The sequence below is a fragment of the Pteropus medius genome, unplaced genomic scaffold (genome assembly GCF_902729225.1).
Source record: "Pteropus medius unplaced genomic scaffold, Ma_sr-lr_union100, whole genome shotgun sequence".
NCBI classification, from domain to species: domain Eukaryota; kingdom Metazoa; phylum Chordata; class Mammalia; order Chiroptera; family Pteropodidae; genus Pteropus; species Pteropus medius.
The window spans coordinates 27,589,079-27,611,601 of record NW_024340696.1 but is presented as its reverse complement, the minus strand read 5'-3'; the positions used below and the strand labels follow the sequence as shown (position 1 = coordinate 27,611,601).

Below are 22,523 nucleotides of genomic sequence, written 5' to 3'. Positions count from 1 at the left end.
GACAAAGAAAACCTCACAAGCAATTCCTGGGGGAAGCAGAGTAGTTCCCCTAGGAGAACAGTAGTAAGCTGAACCCCACATGACTGAAATCCAAAAAGAACTTGTAGGGTATAGTCCTATTTCTTCACCTTATTATATAAATTCCTTGCAAATTCTGATTTGGGGTTTCAGAGCCCAGAGGGCTAATGAATGGCCATCCTGACAATCAGAGCCTGTACATCCTACCTGCTGGACTAAGCTATCATTCAGAAAGCTATTTGTCCACAAAAAGAAAACAATTTTAGTTTTATTTTCTGTCCTGCTGAATTTGTATTCTAAGTCCAGAGTTCCCTGATGCTCAGAGTAAGGAAAATGCAGAGTAGAAAGAGAAAATATAGTTCAGTACAATACCATGTTTCCATTCTCTGTTGACACCCACACACACTAACAGTGAAAAGTGGTTATAATCCTCAGGTCAGAAGATTGCCCTCTGAGGTCCCCCTCATTGATTAAATGCTCATACAGGGGATTAATCAAAGGAAGTTAATTAATTTTGACAATTTATGAGTAAGGAGAGACCCTCAGACCTGATCTCTTCCTTTTCCATACAAAACTTATTATTTATACTGGAAACATATTGACTCTTAATCCAAACTATTTTCCTCAATGGTCATGATTAATTAACTAAATAAACATTCTTTTTATATGCAGAGTACTTATTATCTACAAGGCCAGAGGTAAATTTATTTCTAAATTTAACTAAATTTAACTCATGTAGCCAATTCCATTGACTTCAGAAGAGCAGTGAAAATTCTGTTCTCTTGAGAGGTAATTAAGGGCTGAAAAAACCCAAAACTCTTAGGAAGAATCATTTTCAGAAGTATAAAAAATATTCTTCCCAATAAAACAACTTGAAAACTGAAAGCGATTGTTATGCAAAAAAACAGTATCGAAATCATATTTAATAAAATCAAGACTATTATTATCCGACAAGAACACATTCCGCACGGACAGCTTTTGTGGCAGAACACGTCTGGTAGCCGCAGTGTTCTGAATCAGGTTGTGCCCCTGGCTATTTTAAGCCTGTTACCTAATCTTGCCAAGGTGGCCTCCCTTGACGGTCACTCAGAAACACCTGCTCTGCAGAATTTGCTAGACAGGATTGGGGCTCCAGCCCTTACCGTATGAGGTGCCTCACTGCAGCGTCAAACTGCAGAAACATAACCTCTTTTTTGAGGTGGAGTGCCTGGGACACCTGGGTGGGGTCTTGGGGGCTCTGGAGGCTGTCAATCATTTTCTGCAGCTCCTGAAGCTCAGACCCTAGAAGATGGACAATATTTTAGTCTGCTAGTAAGAAATACAGGCTACTACAGCTACCCAGTGAACCATCATTTCACCTCCAAAACCAACTTCTACCTAAGTGGACTTCTCTTTCTCTGTTTGTGAGTATACTAATTATATGTTTTGCAAGACCAGCAAAGCCTTATGTTCTAGAACCCAAGGTCTGATGTATCTTTTCTTCCTTTCTCCCTCCCTCAGGAAGAAAAAAATTGCTTTGCTTTTCAGCAGAATAAGAACATGCTTTTGAAAGAAAGTTTAAAATGTACAAGGTTACAGATCTCTAAATAGGTTGAAAAACAGAAATTACAAGGAATGGGGAAGTATAGGATAGGCCTCAGAACACCTATTAGGAGCTTGAAATTACTATAGATTATAACTCAGCACTCCTTTCTCATAGCTTTGCCATCCAAATCAGCCCTCTCTGTCACTGGCTCATACTGTTGGGTTAAAGGAGACTCAAAGCCATCCAAGGAGAGCAAAAATATGCATATGTGTACTCACGTACACACACACACACACACACACCCTTCTAGGATATTCTCATCATTTATGGAGTAGCTATGGGGGTTCCTAAATTGGCTTATTTCTTGGACTCTTACTTCAAAAGTAGGCTGGGTATAAATAGATTTATATGTGTTTGGGATGGAAATTTAAGTTAGGGGCCTTTTGCGGCACTCAATGCTGGGTTGAGGAAACTGGCCTAGGTCTAGATGGCTATACTAGCACTCCTATTATGGCCCAGGAAAGGAGCTGGTCAGAATGCGAGAGCACAAGAAAATGATGAGCCCTCAGGAAGCATTGGTGGGACAGGTGGGTGGGCCCACATCTCCAGGGTTACCAAAATGTCAGCTTATCTGAAATGCTCATCAACTCCCTGTGAGGACAGAGGTAGCTTTCTACTTGAGAAGGCATCCCTGCTACAGAGAGAGAAGAACTGTAGAAATTAATCACTGTGCCTGATACGTAGCCCAAGGCAGAAATGAGATGAGAGACCCACAGGCATTTTGGGAGTTACTCTATCTCAACAGGTCATCCAGACTTGGGCAGCCTTCTATCCTGTCTGGTCTGGTACTGGATCTCTTCCTACATGTCCAGCATAGAAGTCAAAGGAATTGGGGGAGTGGGGAAACCGTCCAGGAGAGCCTGATCAGGGTAGAACCGGGACTGAGAATGGTTGCTAATACTTGCAATATATGCTCTTGGCTTTAGGAAAAGATGCGCAGTCCAGGTTTCATATCCATTTGGTGTTTTATGCACAAGGGAAAAATATTTTTTGAATATTTCTCCAGCTCCAAATGAATTGGATTTAATCATCAAACATTTTATGACTCTTATAAATTTGATGGTCAGATTGGGTTGAAGAGAAATTTCCACTAGCAGAGGAGTCACATTAGAGGGAATTGTACAAGAACTTTAGTGGTGGATGGTAGGAGAGGTGGTCAGCGAACTGTATTTGTTCAAGGCCTAGTGTGTTTGTCTACAAGCGATACACTCAATCAGGTTAAGCGGCAAGCAGAGGAAAAGGTTTATAATCCTTAGCAATGACAATAAAAAAGTATAAAGTTGCATATACCCTGGGACAAAATAAAGCTCTGTAAAATATAAATGTAAAGTATATTTGGGCAGGGGCTAGAAGGGAGTGAACTTAAATAAAAATATTTCACTTGTTAGAGTGGTTGGGTTATAAGTGATTTTTCTCTTCAAATTATTTCCATTGTTGCTGATACAGTGCTGTGTGTACACTTGTACGTGATCACTCCCCAGTAAAATTATTCTGTGCTGATAGATGTCATTTTCATTAAAATACAGACATGGAGGTGGAGACTACTCTGTCTTTGTTATTTATTGATTTTATGATCCTCATTCAGGCTTCTCTTTCTTTGTGGGCCACTCTGCATGGTGGGAGGGGAGGTGGCAGGCAGGGGCAGGTAAGGCAGCCTGTCGGCGAGGATGGGGCAGATGGTGGCCATGTGGTGGGCTTAGGAGTAGACCCTGAACCAGGGTACTTCAGGAAACAAATGAGCCTTTTCTTCTCCTTGTCCCCAGAAGGGTCCCATTTGAGAAATCAGAGTAAAAGAGATGAATAACAGTGGCCCTGTCTGCACATAAACACTCAGAGCCAATACACTTTGTTCCTACTTTGTCTCAGGAGTTCCTGAAACACTACGTTTAATATGTAGTATCTGGGCTTTAATTGGCCTTCTAATCCTTTATAAGGAAATTACAATGCAAACTCCCACATTCTGATTACATCCTCTGCTTCACGCTGACTCCAAAGGGAGTTGCTGGCTTTTAAAGGAAGGAGAGAATTTGGCAGGGGTCACAGAGCTGGTCCTCTTAGAATTAGTGTCTAAAAGCTGCTTCCTCAGTCGAGTGGGAGGAACGAAGCTGAAATCCAGTGTCCCTTTAAAAAATATTTTAAAGCATGCAAGTCCATGAAAGTCATTTTCTCTAACTCCAGATAGCACTGGGATAGCTGAAAGGAGTTGGGTGAGTATGTGAACAGACCTGTCTCATCATTTCACCTGAGTTCTCCTTGTCTCCTCTGGGCTGCAGGCCAGGTACTGAGTAGACTCGTCTTTTAAAAAAGATGATTATCTTAGAGTGGGATTTTTTTTTTTTTAGTTCAGTTTGCTCTGTATCTATTTTAAGCAAAGCAGAGTATGCAAAACTTTGCGCATTCTCTCTGGAGCACAAATGATTTTACTGGCAACAAGACAAAGCACCGTGTCGCACACCTCAGAAAGCCTGGGCCTATGTATCTCAATGACTTCTGGTTCATAAGCATATAAATAGTAAGAAACTAATTTCCTTCACCCTGAATTCTAGGTCAACAATTTGGTCTCATTTCCCACTGTTTCTCAGTTTTACACTGGTGGGTTCACCATTCTTTGGACTGCCCACATGCAGTCCTGCGTGTTGTTTTGGTCAATGCCTTTTTCTTGTCTTGCCAGGACCATTCCTCCTATTTCTCTCCAATGATTCAAGTGTGAGCAAGTACCGCCACCGCCCCCCGCCCCGCCCCATCACCTTCCCTGCAGGCTCTGCCCTCCCGGCTGCTCTAGGACTTCTGGTGCAGTGACTTCCTTCGGAAACATGGCTGTGGCTCTATCTTGGCTTCTATCTCATCTCCATGTAACACACGTCTACCCATCGCAAGAGCAGGATGGCATTTTTCCTGGCCCGTCCTCCCTTCTCCTATCCTTGGTCTGAAGCCTGGCCCCTACACCCTCCCAACATCAGGCAGCTCTCCTAAAAGCATCTGAGCTTATTTTAAAACCTTTTTTACAACAGTCCCAGGTAAGTAAAAGGAAAAAAATCTAAGAGTGCTTTGGAACGTCTGTAATCTCTTGATGTTTATATTGGAGACTTGCTGGTAGTTTTGGAAGCTACAATTCTGTGCTTCTTCATCCTGTACCAACTGAGGTGCAGCACCAACCCTGGCCCTTCTTCATGCTGCCTCTCCTCAGATACAGGCATCAATATTCCACATGGATCACCACTCAGACCTTTCCCTGTATCTTCCACCTGAATGCTTATAGATTCCTTTGGCATTAGCATGATGCAAACTTACCGGCAAACCAGTCAAGATCTCCACAAACGTATTTTCATTATGCACCATGCAGAGAGGAAAAGATTCAGATTATATTACATTTATTTTAAGACCAGTACGTTTAAACAGGTGTATTACCTCATTCTGTTAGCTATTCTCATACTTTAAAATCCTTGTCTACTATGTTATAATATATTGCCATTAATTAATATTTATATGACTATTGACAAAATTTACATGGGAGTCGAATTATTAAAATAAGATCAGTTCTCCTGACTCTTATAAACCCAGCTTCCTCAGCATTCAGTGTCTTTAATTTACCTACTGCATTTTTCTCAGAACCTAGTGCTAAGTTAGAGTTCATGGATTAGTACTGGGCAGATAGAACTAAAGCCTCAATCATTCTCCTACTGGACCACCAGGCCACTGTTAGCTAACCAAGGGCACCCTGCGACATTCCTGATGGTGTATATTTAGCTCTGGCCTTGCCATATTAGTTCACGAAGGCTAGGAAGGGAAAGGCAATGAAAGTAACATTGATATGTAGTCAGGGCTTATATACCCTCCTAGAACTTTTACAAAAATTTTAATCTATGGAACATCTCTATGAGACAGGTATCATAACCCCCATTTTATAGATGTACAAACATAGATCCAGAGGATAATGTGTCTAGCTACCCAGTGGCAGGGGCAGGTTAAGAACCCAGGCCTCCTCACTCCTGACTCTGTGTACTTTGTAGTTTAACCTGTAAATGTGGAATTAGCTTGGAGATGGTGTTTAATGAGACTTTCCCTTTCCCTTTCTTATCACTGTCATTTATGAGAAAATATTTTAGTTCTGTCTTTCCAAGTATGAAGAGCTTCTTAGTCATTACTAGATGGCAAATCATCTCACAATGTATATGTGTATCAAATCATCACATTGCACACTCCAAATATCTTAAACAATTTTGTCAATTATACCTCAGTAAAGCCATAAAAAAAAAAAAAAAGAGCTTCATAGAATTCTAATTGAATATTGAAGGGGATTTAGTCACCTTTAATCACTTACCAATGCCCTCAGTTCCTCCCCAGTCACCTCTCAAAGGGTTAGGACTTAGAGGAAATTCAAAATATGCTGGATGGTTCCCAAGTTTAGCAAAACTGAAGAGGTAGGCCACGATGTCATGGAGAGGAGCCATCAGCTGCAAAGTTAGCCGTAAGGCTCGGAAAGCTGCCTGTGGGTCAAATCCATATAAGGAAATAAGGTTTAGGAAATTGCTAAGAGGTACATAAAAATATATGAGCGATTATTAAAGATAATATATTTAAACAGGAATATTTAGATAAACATTTTCACGGTATAATACAGGATAATAATTACAGGATAACATCTGAAAAACAGGAACAACAAACCTATTCATGAACCGGATTACATGCCCTTGGACAAGGTAACATGGGGATGGGGGCTTAAATCAATGTGTTTCTCTTTGTTTAGAGCCATTGGTGGTCATAAACACATCAAAATATGTTTGTATGACTATTAATGAATTACAAGGGTCACAAAAAACTATCAGGGACCCATATTCAGATAACATTGCCTTGAGGGAATACCTGTAAGCAAAGCATAGATATTTATCAACATAGTTTAAACATACAACTAAAAATTCAAACACTGGATCTTAAATATTAACATTCAAGTGAAGGATAAGTGAAAAATTATGATTGAACTGAAGAAGATAATATATATATATATATATATATATATATATATATATATATATATATAAAATACCTGAAAATTCTTCAATGAAAGGGTAATTCTATTTTTAATTTTTTAAGGACTCTCCATACTGTTTTTTGTAACGATTGTACCAGTTTACATTTCCATCCACGTGAGTTTTTCCTTTTCTCCACATTTTGCCATTGTTGTCTCTTGTCTTTTCTATAATAGCTACCCTAACAGGTGCGAGGTGACATCTCATTATGGTTTTGATTATTTACCTGTTGGCCATTTGTATGTCTTCTTTGGAAAAATATCTGTTCAGGTCCTTTGACAAGAAAATTGATTTTTTTTTTTTTTTTTTTTTTTTTTTTGCTATTGAGTTGTATGAGTTCCTTACATATTTTAGGTATTACCCCCTTGTCAGATACGTGCTTTGAAAATATTTACTCCCATTCAATAGGTTGCTTTTTCATTTTGTTGATTGTTTCCTTTGCTGTACAGAAACTTTTTTAGTTTGATGTAGTCCTATCTATTTAATTTTGCTTTCGTTGACTGTGCTTTTGGTGTTATATCCAAAATATCATGGCAAAGACCAAAGTCAAGGAGATTTCCCCTTGTTTTCTTCTAACAATTTTATGGTTTCTGGTTTTAAGTCTTTATGGATTTATGAATTTAAGTCTCTAATCAATTTCAAGTTAATTTTTGCGAGAGATGTAAGACGGGGCGGGGTCCAATTTCATTCTTTTGCATATGGATCTACCATATGACCCAGCAATCCCACTTCTGAGTATACATCCAAAGGAAACAAAATCAGTATCTTGTATTTACGCTCCCATGTCCATTGCAGTACTACTCACAATAGCGAAGCTATGGAAACAACCCAAGTGCCCAGTGGATGGATAAATGGATTTTTAAAATGTGATAACAAACACATACACATGCACACAGGAATATTATTCAGACATAAAAAAGAAGGAAACCTTGCCATTTGCAACAGCATGGATAAATCTGGAAGACATTATTCTAAGTGAAATAAGCCAAAGAAAGACACATACTGTATGATCTGTTATATGTGGAATTTAAAAAAATGTCAAAGTCATAGAATGGTGGTTGCCAGGGGTGAGGAAATGGGAAGATGCTGGTCAAAGAGACAAATTTTCAATTATAAGATGAATAAGTTCTGGGGATCTAATGTATCGCATGGTGTCTATAGTTAATAATACTGTATTGTATACGGTAACCTAAAAAAAAAAAAGGCCTATGTGAGAGGCAATGAACGTTTATATTTGAGACACAAAAGAAGAGCTATTTGAGAAGCACTAATTCAGGCAGACACCCAAATGGTGTTCCAATTAGGGGGTGAAGGCAAAGATTTTTTACAAGAAAGGGAAGGAGAATAATTATATGAATAGAAGAAAGAAATTTTCTATTGGTGTTAATAAGTCAAGGACAGAATTTCTCTAGGTGCAAATAAGCTAAGTTATTTTTTAGCTATACATGGTGGTGTCAATTCTAAAAAATGTCTTTAGCTTTTAGTTCATTAATCGGAATGTTTGCATTGTAGTTAGCTTTGCCAACAGTCGTTTGGAATACATTGGTGCTTTAGGCCCAGTTCAAAGCCCAGTTTAAAGATCCCAAAGGTGGGAGGAGGAAGACCTGCAAGGCTGCTTCCTGCAATGGCAGCTCTCACTCTATTTTGAAGTGGCTCCATTCATATAATTTTTCACATATACTGGGAATTGCTAAGAAAGTAGATAAGCGTTCTTACCACACACACAAAAAGGTAACTATGTGAGGTGATAGATGTGTGAATTAACTTAATTGTGGTAATCTTTTCACAATTGTACACTTTTAATATATACTTTTATGTGTTAATTACATCTCAATAAAGCTAGGGGAAAAAAGAAAGGGTGAGAAACCTAGATTGTTAAACAGGTTTTCAATAAAAAAGCAAAACCAGAGTATTCCCAAATTGCCTTTTTTTAACATTGTGCTTTAGCAAATATTTATGTTGAGTGCTTTAGGTTTTTCTACGTCCTTTTTTATGGTTACCAATATTATCCTTTATTAATAAGATAGGTTTTACACAGAGCAACCTCTCAAAAAACAGGAACCACAAAAACAAATAAACAGGAACCAATTGATTACTGTGATCTCAACCTTTCATTAGCTTCAGGGCATCAGGTTGGGCTTTTCTTGAAGAGTTTGGGAGGAAATTGAAGAATAATAATAAAGGATGCTGGAAATTTGAGTTAGTGCTCATTAATGATGAGGGAGAAACAGAATTCATGAAATAATGAAGCACAAGAGAAATTGTAGTAAAGCAGGCAAAAATATTAGGAGCTATGAGAAGATTTAAGTTATTAAATGTCCTGGGAAAAAAACAAGAGACATTCTTTGAAAATGATATGCTTTACTGTGAGACATAAAAAACCAGCGAGTTTCCATTCCAGCACCTACAGAAAAATACAAACCTTTTCTGGCAGAGTTTTGAACATAACCAGCACTTCAGAAGGATGAGGTATGTACCATAAATTGAGGAAGACTTTTCCATCAGCAGACAGCAAACATCGGGGCCGAGGCTGAAAACTCCTGCGGCATTAGAAGAAAGCTTAGGTAGCACAGCATTTCTTTCTAAAAAAGAGGCCTCTCCAGTGTGAACTATTTATACCACCACCTTCCAGCCCAGATTGTGGTGACACACAAGCCCAGTCAGTGTCTCAAACCCGAGGCCAGCAGGCCTCCTTTTCAGACTGCTCACAGGTGGCCATGGTTATAAATAACTCAGGAAAAGAGCAGTTGGGCTGATTTTAGCCTCAGCTGTGTTGAGGAAGGAGTGGGCATGGAGGGAGGGAAAGATGTGGTAAGAAAAGAAAGGGAGGGCATGAATTAGGTGGCCATCACCATACTGAGTGTTCCATATGAAGGGGTTCAGAACAGGCCTCCCCAAGATGTGCCCGTTTGGTACGTGGATTGTTTTGAGCTGAAGGCAATTGAGACTTTGCGGGCTTATGATAAACTTTTACCTCTTCCTTAAAGAATTTAAATTTGGGGCCTTGCCCATAATGAGAGTTATCACCAGAGATAAACTTTTATGACCTACCTACAGGGCAGGGTAAAGTTCTAGTTACTGAACATCTGCTCTCTTTATAGTCCTGCAAATTTCCTTCCTTCCTTCTGAAGCTCCGGGGTCTTCATCCTTAGCTCATAATGTCACATATAACTCATTTTCCTCTTCTGTCTCTGAACCTCTTATGTATGTGGGGTTACTATATACATGCATGTAATTAAATAGAGTTATTTTCTCTTCTTAATCTATCTCAAGTCAATTTGATTATTTCACTAGTTGGGAGAACTTAAATGGGTAAAGGAAAGTTTCTTCCTCCCCTGCACGTATTTTCTCACTTAACTTTTAAGACCTTAGGATGTACCTATTTCGTTCCTGTTCACAGATAAGAAAATTGAGGCCCTTCGAGGTTACCTACGTCTTGCCTACCCAGCTCTTAAGAGATGAAGCTGAGATTTAAGTGCAGATCTGTCCAGTCGAGAATCCAGGCTCCAGAGACCAGCCTCTATTTTCCTCCCCTCCCCATCGTGTTTCTTCTCAGACCCAAGCTTCTTGAGAGACCCACACCTTCACTTTTTAGTGTGGTCTCCAGAAACGTTCTTGCAACCTAGAAAGATGGGTTTATGGCTGATGAGTTTTCTCAGTCTTAAGAGTCATCGAAGGGCTTCCACAAGGAGTCATGTAGGACAGTTCAGAAGCGGAGACTCGCAGGCAGCTGAGAAAATGGAGCATCCAGCCTGCTCCTTGACATCGACCACACACCCATGGTAACCAGAAACCATCACCATGACAAGGGACGGGAACGGAACCTGGGAGATGGAGAGTAATGACAACTTTGAAGGCTACATGAAGCCTCTGGAATCACTTTCCTCACCTGCCAAATAGGGACAGTAGCACCAGCCTTGCCTGTTTCTCCAGATGATATTGGAAGTGGCTGCCATTTGAAACAACTGGAAGTGCTTTAACGAGGGTGGTTTGGGGCTTCGAGGTTTCAGCAGCATGCTGAACGAGCGAGACTCAGGGAATATAATCGGAAAGAAACTGTGTCTTTTGCTGCTTATTCTTAAATAATGAAAAGTCCTATGGCAACGATTGAACACCTCACCCAATCTTGTGCCTCTTCCTGTGTTAAAAGAACTGCAATCCTTCAGTGCCCAAACACCAAAAACAAGGAGTCATTTTTATATCCTCCCTTTTCTTTCACTCCGCAGGTCCTACTGAGTCCGTCACTCTCTCACATCTGTACCCAGTTTTCATTCCTACTTCCATTGTCTACAGCAAGAACTTTCAGTGGGAAGGTCTTACCTTCTCGGGGGCATTTTGGAAATCATAGGGGCATTTTTTGACTGTTGTCTCTAGGAGAGAGTCAGACGACCCTTTCCACTTTTTAAAGTACAATATAATTCATTTTAACTGAGGACTGAATGTTTTCAATATCAAATATTCTGAATATGATAACTTTTTAATCACTAAAACTCTACAGTGAATAGAATGAATCACTGGCCTTAAACCTATGTTTCAAGTCTTAAGATTTTAATCAGGTGATTTGAAGTTTAGGAATGAAGTAGGGTGCTAGTTTGGAGAATTTCCTTTATTTCAGCAACCACAAAGTCAGACTATCCTGGGGCAGATCAAAGCTAGCTTATTTCAGCTTTATTTCTATATTCAGTGCACAGTGTTCAAAGGTGCCCCAAAGAAGCACTGAATATCAACAATAAAAAGTTCAAGGCCTGTGTCTGAGCAATTGGGACTGTAGGCCATGGGACTGGCAGCAGTGTAGCTGAACCAGTGCTCTGAGAAGCATGTGCATCCCTGAAGCCACAAGCCCTCTACCAAGTGGCATCCTTCACTTCTTACTCATTATTTCCTGTCATTTCCTCTCCTGCCTGTAGTGAGAAGCCATCTGCTGAGGAGGGGCAGAGGGCAGCAGGAAGCTCAGTGCAGGGCCGTGGCTCCCTGTTCTTAGCCCCACGAGGAGGGCTCCCCCGTCAGCTCCTTGACCTGACAATTCCTCTACTTACTCAGCATCATCCCTTTTCACCTTCGTTTTCCTTTAGCCGTCCACTCCGAGGCAAAAGTCCAGACTTATCATCACCTGGGGACCATCTTACCTGCAAAGTTCTAAACTCGAATACCCTATTTTCCCAGCTCAAACTGTTATTCTTCCAGGTTTCTCACTCATTCATTCCCATCAAACCTCCTTCACCCCCACAAAATATGCTCCTGGACGTCATCTATCTCTCTGGTCTCTCCTTCCACTTGTCAGTTCCCTTCCGACCTCACTCATTTCCCTAGCTAGACTAGGTCTCACCGTCAAGCACGTGAACTACTCTCCCACCTGCACCTTCAGTTCTCTGCTTCTTTGCAGTCACTACTCACCGACCAACTCGGGAACCCTCCAGCTATTCTGCTTTCTGCTTCTAGTAGCATGCTGCTGAGCATAGCTGGAGGAAATCATACCACTAATTATGTCAATGCAATAAGTAGACAGTTTCCGTCCTGAGCTGTGTCACCCTGGGACAATCCTTTTTCTTTCTTTTGATCAGCTCTTGTGCCCATCTCCTTTTTCAATAATTCCAAGTCTTCTTTAAGCTTCATATCAAATTCCTGCCAGCAGATGATGACAGGGTCTGTTATTTTATAATTGAATTAAAGGCCACTAGCTGGAACTCTCCCTACTTCCTGTCACACCCTTCCTTCCTTTCAACCAAAGTTAAAGACAGAGGTACTCAGACTCTGCTCCCAAGGATCTTACATTCTAGAGGTAGCTAGACATGCAAATGTGGTTCTATGATAGAAATATATGAACGTGCAGAGAAAATCCAGAATAAGAAGCACCTGAGATTTGTTGGGAGCCTAATGAAAGAAAATCACAGCTGAGGTTTCTGACCTGTGATTCATTCTCTCTCTTTCTATATCTCTTCGTTTTAAAAACACTGTCATCCTTTTAATCTCACTTACAAAAACTGTGGTATAATTTACATAACTTAAAAATTACCGTTTGACCCATTTTAAGTGTACAGTTCATTGGCATCAATACATTCACATCGCTGTACCACCATCGCCACCATTCCTCTCCAGAACTTTTTTCCATCTTCCAAAACAAAAACTCTGTACTCGTTAAACAATAATGGCACTGACATCTTTTTATTCACCCAAGCCAGACACTCTGGGTGACATCCTAGATTCCTCTTTCTCTCTTAACCCCAAAATAAATCCAGCACTTGGCCTAGCTGATTTGCCTCCTAAACATCTCTCGTCTGTGCAGTTTCAGTAGCTTCCTAAGTGATGGCCCGACAATCATTTTGTTCCTCTTCTCCCCGTTTGTCGAAGGACAAACGCTGGACTTCTGGATCATGCCCATCACTCTGTGCATTCTACTTCCCATCTCATCCTCACATACCCTGGAGAGGAGCCATTCACAAGTTCACATGCTATCTCGCATCTCTGTGCCTTTGCATACGTAGGTCTCCTAGCTTGAACTAAAGTTATTTTCTTCGCACATCTGAAACACTAATCATCCCTTAAGACCCAGGTTAAGCATCCCCTCTTCCCTGAAGCCTGCCTTGCTTCCTATCCTCACTTCTCTAATCCTTCAGATAATACTAAACATTTCCTGGTGGGTGCTTTGCTTATATTTTTATTTTATTCTTTATCACAATATACTGTAATTATCTGTCTATTTCCCCTTGCCTGAACAGCAAGGACCATGTCTAATCTGTTACTATACAACGCTTGGCACCAAAGCTACCATGTACTATTCAGGTCGTGCCCTGAGTCAAACAGCAGTGGCTGAGATTTAGCCTATGCTTTATTTGCCAAGCTTTGCGCCCAGGCATAGGGCTATACCTGCCCGGAGGAAGGGGTGCCTTCCTCTAAGGCTCACAAACCAGCCAGACGGGGTAGTGGTGGCTCTGCCTGTCACATGGTAAGGGCTTGATTAATGTTAGTGTTCTTTCTCTTTATGCCCTTTTCCTTCCTCCATCAGCCAACTCTACTACTCTTGGGAATGTGGCTGAATATCATTCTAGTCTTCAGACCCTCGTCTCCTCTGGTGCCACGAAGGGCATGGAGGACTCAGGGGGCAACCGCGGGAGGAGGGCTCCCCTGAGATCCTCTTTCATAGAGACTCTGGTCTGGTTCAGAAGTCGGGTTGGTAGTCTCTGCTAAAACTAAACACATTACATTATAGCCTTTTTAAAAGGATAAAATAGCATTTTAGGTTTTAAAACCTTTAGAACTCATGGTGCACTTCTCGTCAAGGGATGCAAACACAAGCAGGGAGGCCACCTTCTCTTTCCTTGACCATGGTAGACATTGCCAATGAATTAGAATACTGTAGCAAGCTTGGGATGTCTTAGAATCCTCAGAAAAGTACTAATTGTTGGAATTGACATTTAAATAAAGCTTATTTCTCATCCTCAGGCTAACCCAACTCCTTATTTTATGAATGAGGTAAGGATCCCTGTCCTCCATGACCCTCATGCCTCAACTCTGTCCCTTCACCGCTGGTTAAACTTGGCCTGGGATGATTTCCATTTATTAGTTCATGAACACTCTTAAATGGCCCCGTTCTCAGAAGTCTTTCCTCAGCAGTCCCATTCCTTAGAATCAAGCTCTAGACACCTTAATGCTAAGAATCATAGCATATTTAACTTCTAGAGTTGCTTCAATTTCTTCACACATTAGATGAAGAGTGGAGGTCCGGATGTTGAAGAGAAGTGATTTGCCTGAGACCTCAGGGCAATGTATGTTTGAGCTGTGGTAAGTCCAAATATTTTAACTACCGGGCTCTGGCTCTTTCCCTTATACCTATTTGTGGCTGATGTTTAATTTTTATTAATACTCGGTGCATGAAATCATACACTTTGAAATAAAAATCTCATACAGTACCTTGTCCAAACTTCCACAGAAGACAGCAGTTCCTTTCTCTACACTCCATTTTATGAGAGTGTATTAAAAGGAACATGTTAAAATCTACAGAGTTTAGGAAGTAGGCGATGGATGTAGTAGGGAAACACTGAATTTGGATCAGCTGCTGCTCATCCACTGCCTGATTCTGAGTTGGGCTCTGGGTGGGCACTCAGTCACTTTGCTCGTACTTCATGAACCAAATCCCTGCCCTGGAATTAAATGATCACATTAACTGATCAGATGATTTAGGCTATAGGTCCCCGCCACTCCCGCCCCGCCCCCATAAGTGACCGTTTCCCTTTATCTTTAGGAAACACACAGTCATCCACAAGAAACAATAAGGGAATAGAGCAAGACCTGCAAGTTAAAGGGATTTCTTTTCCTCTCTCCTTTCTGATCTTCTAATTTGGTTGCTGCCAATAAAACAGATCGGGCACAAAAACAGGCTTCCTAATTACATTTTATCCTAATCAGAAATGTAGTCAACTCATGGTTAGACTTCTGAAAACTATCTTAAAAATTTGATCCCACATGTAGATTGTGCTTATAAACGGTTGACTTGGCTAGTAGATGGGTGAGAGAATGGAATTAAGTAGGCTTAGAGAATTATCCTATAATGTTTCACATGAGAGAAAGATGTACTTTAGCCTCATTGGGCAACAAGTCAAACCCTTTATAAAATATTTGGTTTACTGAGGTGTCTTTGCTCTACTCCTCTCTCAAATGCATTCTTCTATTAAGTAAATCCTGAAGTATACCCAAATGAATGCATTGGCTGAGCTCATGAGACAAAACATTGGTATCCACAAACTGGGCACCTTATCAGTATCAGGGTAGGACTGGCCACTATTTGGAGAGCTTAAGGATTCAACTTCTTTCATTCCCTGGCATTCTTTAGCTTGTTCTATCATCCCCATTTTCTTGGTGAATTCCATCTTACCTGTCACCTTCTTTTTGAATTTCTCCCTGAGGTCCTGGGCTTAGAGTTAAACACTCCCTCTTTTATGTCCTCACAGAACTTTTTACATAACACTAACATGTTATCTTTAAAATCTTTGATGTTCCTTTTTTGTTTATAGAACTTTCCTCCACTAGACTGAATTTATTGCCAGAGTCAATTGGCTTAGTCACCTTTGTAACTCCAGCATACAGCAAAGTGCCTGGTATAAGTAAGCACTGAATAAATAATGGTTGAATAATGCATGAATGAATAAGTGAGTGAAAGAGTAGTCTGATACAAATGGCCTTTCAATTCTCTTTCATCTATCTGTTCTATGATCATGTTTATTAAGTATTACCGATACTCAGCACTAAGATCTGTGCAGTAAGGAAAGAGTAAGGAGGGAGGTAAGCTCATCCTAAAAACATCCTAGGATGTTTTTGTTCCCCCTTGGAGACCGCATGACTGTATAACATCCCTTCTTTTTTTTTTTTTTTAAAGGAAATGTGGTCACTGACTGCACAGGTATGCTAAGTCCTCATTCAGGTGAGTGAACTCTAGGTAGGCGGAGTTAAGAACATTTGGGAAACTGGATAAAGCATGATAAGAAAGTATGAAAGCAGCTCTGCTCTTATCACTTAATATCAGTCTATATATATATATATTTTTTTCTCTCTCTCTGTTAGAGAAATACAGAAGAACACTGATTTATCCAAAATATTGGCATACTTTTTTCCCCCCTGAATATTTGTTCTACTCCATTGAGTAAAATATTTGAAGCCAGGACAGCTCAAGATCAAGTTTACTTATTTGTTTGCTTATTTTAGATGTTGGCTAATGTAAAAGGAGGGTGTGACTGATGAAAATCTCTGGGCTCTCCAGGGGAAAATAAAACTGCATAGATTGAAAAAGCAGTTAAACAGCCCATTAACAAAGAACTCCTTCTGAGTTTAAATACAAAAATACTCTTATTCTTGGACTCTTTCTTTTGCTCTTCTGGACCAGAAGATCAAGGTCAAATGAAGTCAAGGGAGCAAGATTTCCATGCTAAACTTAACAGGCCTCTTCCCTGGGAGGGGTAGGGTGGAGAGTGAGGTGTAATAAGCTCTAACAGAAATTACGCACCTGGGGTCAGCCTTGAGGCCCTCTTTGGAGTCCCTCAAGCCTTTCTTTTCTTGTGGTTTCCCCACCATAAAAAAGGTATCTCTGATGGTAGGGAAGTCTTCCAGCAGGGCTCTCAGGCTATTGCAGTATGCCAAGATCTGACCCCGAAGAGCATAGTGAGACATGTGGTGGTTGAACCTGAAAAGTCAGAAGAGATCATGTCCAGGAGATGAATCTAAGTTGTTCCATCTCTCACAGAAGTTACGGGATCTACTTCCCTGGAAGACTTTTTGAAGAGAATAGAGGATCTCTGTCAAGAAGAAATTTTTGTTTGGGCCAGGTTGCTATTACCTGAAGGCAGAGGCGTAGAACTCTTCAAAGCATCTTCTAGCCTTCACTTCTGATTCTTCTTTCTCTGTGTCTTACCCCATAAGACTGTGGCTTATATAATAACAAACCACCCAATTCATTGTCTGGATTTCTACATAATACTGCTGTTTATTGAACTCAGAGTCAGAGAAATCAGCATGTGTAGTTCACATATACTATACTTACTTCTGACAATATTCAACTATAACATCTCTCTTGACTTTCTCAATTTCGTCCTGTAATAAAAGATGATAGTTCTTTCATTAGACAGTGTTACTCAACTGTGACAAAACTCTACTGTATGCCTCTAGGCTCCTCCATGTTGCCCCCTTGGGACTAAGGAGACCAAAGGAACTGACACGAATGTAGAGTTCATGTCGCCTACTCTGTTGTGAGTAGTAAGTTCTTTGTCTCTGACCTTAGAGTCTTGTGTCTTCTGCCAACATCCACAGAATAGTCACAAGCTAACTTACTGGCTTGTTAAGTAGGCTAAAATCTCAGACCTTAACAAAACTGACAATTATATTGCCTGAGCCTTTTATAATATGACAGGCATTGGATACTCCTGAAGAACAGTTAATGAACTATTACATTTTTCACTTGTTCAATATTTGTTGAATATCGTAATAAAAAAAAGTAATTTAATAATCAATTACTTATTAAAAGGAGTATTTTGTCTCCATTATTGCCCAGCAGTAATCCAGAGGTCTGGCCTCCCTCATATCCCATTTGTAGAACTGAATTAGGTAAATTTAAGTCTTTCTTTTTCAGTCACATGTAAAGAAAAAGCCTAGAAATTGTAAACATCACTTCTCTCCCAAATATTGATGCACTAGCCTAATGACTTCCACATCAAAAAATTAATGACTAATCAAATGACAGTTACAAAATTAAGCAATACTTTTGACTGTTTAAACACTTGAGTTTAATAATATTTTTCAACAGATTAGGCTAGTATAAAACCCTTAAATAGAAATGTGGCAGTAGTGTCTGAAATCAAGGTAGCAGGTAAATTAGATGGTCATTCAGGAGTGGTCAAATAATCCACAACAAGTGCTAAAGCTAATTCCATTTAGAAAGTGACAAAAATCTGATCTTGAAAAAATGTTTAAAACTAAACAGCAATTAGCTTGAACTGCTTCCTTTTTATTTTGTATTGAACTCCCTTTTTCAGTTTTTTAAAAAATATATTTTCAATGGTTCTAACCAAATAGGCTGAAAACAATAGATTCCAAGTTAAATTTTTTTTTTTTTTTTTTTTACGCTCAAATGTAAAAGATGACATGAGATCTTTAGGGGACCCTTCTTACAGTACTCACAAGGCTCTTCATTCTGTCAGCCATGGTCTGTTTCCTGAGGAGGAAGGCATTCAGCATCATGTCCCGCAGTCCTACCTTTTCTAGCTGAATAGACACAAAAGCCTCCGGAGCCCTGACAAGTGAACAGAGAGACATCTGAGCCCAAGGCAAGTGGGTACATAATAAGAAATCATCTCTACAGCTCTCTGGAGGACAGGAACACCTGAAGCCATGTATTGGGCATTGCGGCAGGAGAGCAGGTGGCTCTGTCTCCATGGTTCTCATCTCCCTCAAATGTTTCTGATTATATTCATGGGGATGCTGATGTGTCACCATCCTCCTTGGGGACTCCCATGTGCCTAAGGCATGCATCAGCAGTTCTAAACTTCATAGTCTGACCCAGTGTTTTGTACTATCCAGGTCCCTTTATGTTCTCCTGGCATAAGCTGTAGGGGTTCCTGGACTAAAGTGGCCTCCCAAGGGTCCACTCGACTAGACACATTGATGTTAATCTGTCCGCTGTCCCACACTCTGGTGATGTGGATTTAGGGCTCTTGAACTCTGGCCACATTTCAGATTAATGGTATCTTGAGTAGTAGAGTAGCTATGCCTATTATTATTTTTTTTATTCTAAATTTGCCAGAATTAAATTAGTGTGTCATTGGTAACCCCCAATAAAATATTCAGAGTATTCCTAATTATTGCAGAATACAAATATCTCTCTTTCTCTGTCATGGTTAGAAGAGATCAAGACATAACAGGGCATCCCTGATTTATAGACATACATTTTTAGAGGCTGTGTCTAATACACCATCCTATTATTCTAAGCGATGGCAAAACCCTTGTTAGAATATAATGAGGATAGTTCTGTGCTTCTCTGTTTAAGGTAAACATGGGGAATTTGAGGAGGCCCAAATTCTTCTCTCTTGTGTTGTACCATCTTTGGAGTTTGGAATATATAGAGAAAGGGAGGAGAGAGGGGATGAAGAGGGGAAAAAAGAAAAAGGAGGAGAGGCAAAAAACAAAGGAAAGGAAGTTGAAATTGGGAACTGTTGACACTCCTTCATAGACTGGAGTATTTCCAAAGGAGTTAAGATTACTCAGTGTGCATTCAAGGTCTTCATACAAAGTCTTCTAAATTAAACACATGCTGGTAACTCTGGGAGTTTAGGCATCCTTCAGTCCTATAATGCTCTGCTATTAACTAACTTGAAAGGGGACACTTTTGTTACTTTAACCATCCCCACCCCCCACCCCACCTCCCTGGTGCAATACCTTTTGTTAGCCTGGAATCTTTCTGAAGCATGAGTAAGAGTGTCTGAGACTTTTGGAGTCGGGGCTAACAGCAAGCTTTCTATGCCATTCACAATTCTGGAATTTCTTCTTCTGGTTGGACCCATTCCACCGAGATTTCTCAGATCTGAACGTATTTCCTAAAATATTTCAAACCAAAGTGAATGAAATGTGTTGGATTTGTAAGTCCTGTAAAATTATCTAACAGCCACAATTAACCCAAAACACATGAAAATGACTGGACACATGGAGAGGGGAGTGAGAGTGGGGAGGGAAGATGCGGGGAGAGTACAGAGAGTAAGGGAGAAAAGGGAAGAGAGATATCATTTTGCACAATGAAGGGGTGAGGCACTAAGTATAACTATTTCCAGAATAGAGTGCAATTGTTGAAAGCGCTCTGAAAAAACCTCTCCATTCTACGAGGTGGCCAGTTGGAATGCTCTTGTAGAATGGCCTCTCAAGAAATACTGCTGGTGAACTTCATGGTTGCAAGATCTGAAAATTTGTTTCAGAGTGCCCATTCTGGTGTAGCCTAATCAGATGGAGGTGGGCTGTATGTGCCGCCTAGCATAAAGTAATGATGAAGGAGGGAGAGGTGGAGGGAAGGTAGGGGAGAGGAGAAGGAGGATGGAGAAGAGGAAAAGGGAAATCTATATTTTCCAATATTCTTATTCGTTATACAGTTACAGACCATAATGGTTGGAATTCTTTTACGTTTTTCTAAAATACTAACTAAAAGAAAAATATTAAGGCTTAAAAAAAAAAAAAACGACCATCCTTTTCCAAAGAAAGAAATAGTTCTCCATATCTGAATTACTGAAGGAGAATGAGGCAAAAGAAAAAATTCTAGGTAAAAAGCCTAAAGTTTCTATCCTGACTTTTTCTGAAGATGCTGGTGCTATCCCAGTCTCCTGGAAATAGTAAAGTATACCAGTCAGAGGATTCGAGAGATCTTAGAAAGGCTGTGAGTTAAGAGGGAAGGATACACAAGCTCTGTAATTGAATCCCAGTACTGACACTCAGCTGGTGATCTTGGCTCTGTTCCTTAACTTTTTTTCCTCACCTAGGGATGATGTTCCCCATCTCATGAGCCTGTGTATAACCAAGAGCACATGTATAACCATTACTTAGCTCACTGCCTTGCCTGGACCATAGAAGCTGCTGAATTGGATTGTTACCTGCCTGACTCCGTCACCTGCCTTCAACATACTACCCATGCTCATCTTTCATTTCTATCCTCAATTGCTTTCTCTTTTCCAGCTCCTTCCTACAAATATGTTGACATCTATTTTATTCTTAATTTTCCTACCCCCTCGAGCCTCCTCCTCAATTCTGACCAAACTTTTTAAAGAACTATTATGGACTAAATGTTTGTGTTTCCCCCCTAATTTTTTATGTCGAAGCCCTACCCTCCAGCATGATGGTATTTGGAAATGGGGCCTTTGGGAGGTAATTACGGTCTGATAAGGTCATAAGGGAGGGCCCCTAATCTGAAAGAGCTGGTGTCCTTATAAAAGAGGAAGAGACAGAACTTTCTTTCTCTCTGCCATGTGAAGACACAGTGAGAATGCAACCATCCTGAAGCAAGGGAGAAAGCTCTCACCAGAAACTGACCATGTAGACTGACCATGGGCAACTTGATCTTGGAGTTCTAGCCTCCAGAACTATCAGAAAATAAATTTCTTTTGTTTAAGTCACCCAGTCTACGGTACTTTATTATAGCAGCCCGAGCAGACTGACGTAGGAGCAGTAAATATGCACTCCTTCTCTATTTCTATTACCTCTCACTTCTTAACTCTTGCAGTCTGTCTTTCACTCCAACCCCATTAGAACTGCTCTTTTAGAGTCGGCAGTGAACTTTTGAGAATGTCAAGCAGCCTCATTTTAATTCCTACTCTTCTAGCTCTTCCTTCCACATTTAACTCTATCAGTTTTCAACTTCTTATTCTTCCTTCTTCTTCTTTTAAAAATAATAGCTTTATTGCGATACAATTGACTTTCAATTAATAGTACATATTTAAAGTGTACAATTATATAAGTTTTGGTATATGTATAAAACTATAAAATTATCAGTGCAATAAAAATAATAACCATGGCCATCCCTTTCACCCAGTCCCTTTCTCAAGCAACCACTGCTCTCCTTTCTGTAATTATAGATTAAAAATGCATTTTCTGGAATTTTATATAAATGGAGTCATGCAGTATTTACTTTTTATTTTTCTCTTTTGGTTTGGCCTCATTCATATTGTTGTATATATCAATAGTTTATATCTTTGTATTGTTGAGTGGTATTCCATTGCATGAACATACCACAATTTGTTTATCCATTCATCTTGTGATAGATATTTGGGTTCTTTCCAATTCCTGGCTATTTTAAATAAAGCTGCTATGAACTTTCGTGTATGTCTTTGTCTGGACATGTGCTTTCATTTCTCTTGGGTAAATACATAGGAGTAGAATGGCTGACTCATATGCTAAGTGTATATTTAACTTTTGAGGAAACTGCCAAGCTGTTTTCGAAGGTGACTATTTTGCATTCCCACCAGTGGTGTATGAGAGTTCCAGATCCTCCACATCCTTGCCAACACTCCAAAAGGAATGGTCAGCCTTTTAAATTTTAACCAAATGGGTGTGCAGTGGTTTCTCACTGAAGTTTTAATTTGCATTTCTCTAATGACTAGTGGTGTTGGACACCCTTTTATGTACTTATTTGTCATCTGTACATCTTCTTAAATGACTCATTTCATCTTGAAACACTCCCCTCCTTTGGCTTTGGTAGCGGTGCACGGTTTTGTTCTCTGTCTCTGTCTCTTTCCTTCCTTCTTCCCTTCTTCTTGTTCCCTTTCACTGTCTCCGTTATGTATTCCTCTTTATTATGTTATCAGCCCTTTTTCTGCTCCATACTTGTAGAAAAGCATACATCCATAAACACACATACATACATATTCTCACACACACAC

The 22,523-nt window shown here is 40.0% G+C and overlaps 1 protein-coding gene across 1 annotated transcript in view; it reads right to left on the bottom strand.

Annotated features, from left to right (window-relative positions):
* Nucleotides 1-22,523, bottom strand: part of LOC120608203 (uncharacterized) — a 132,644-nt gene that overhangs the window by 48,047 nt on the left and 62,074 nt on the right. Inside the window, exons 23-29 of the mRNA XM_039869987.1 lie at nt 19,546-19,703; nt 18,292-18,403; nt 17,159-17,208; nt 16,625-16,801; nt 9,053-9,170; nt 5,925-6,090; nt 1,161-1,299 (exon numbers count right to left, since the gene is read on the bottom strand). Coding sequence (XP_039725921.1) covers nt 1,161-1,299; nt 5,925-6,090; nt 9,053-9,170; nt 16,625-16,801; nt 17,159-17,208; nt 18,292-18,403; nt 19,546-19,703 — 920 coding nt within the window. The remainder of the gene's footprint in view (nt 1-1,160; nt 1,300-5,924; nt 6,091-9,052; nt 9,171-16,624; nt 16,802-17,158; nt 17,209-18,291; nt 18,404-19,545; nt 19,704-22,523) is intronic.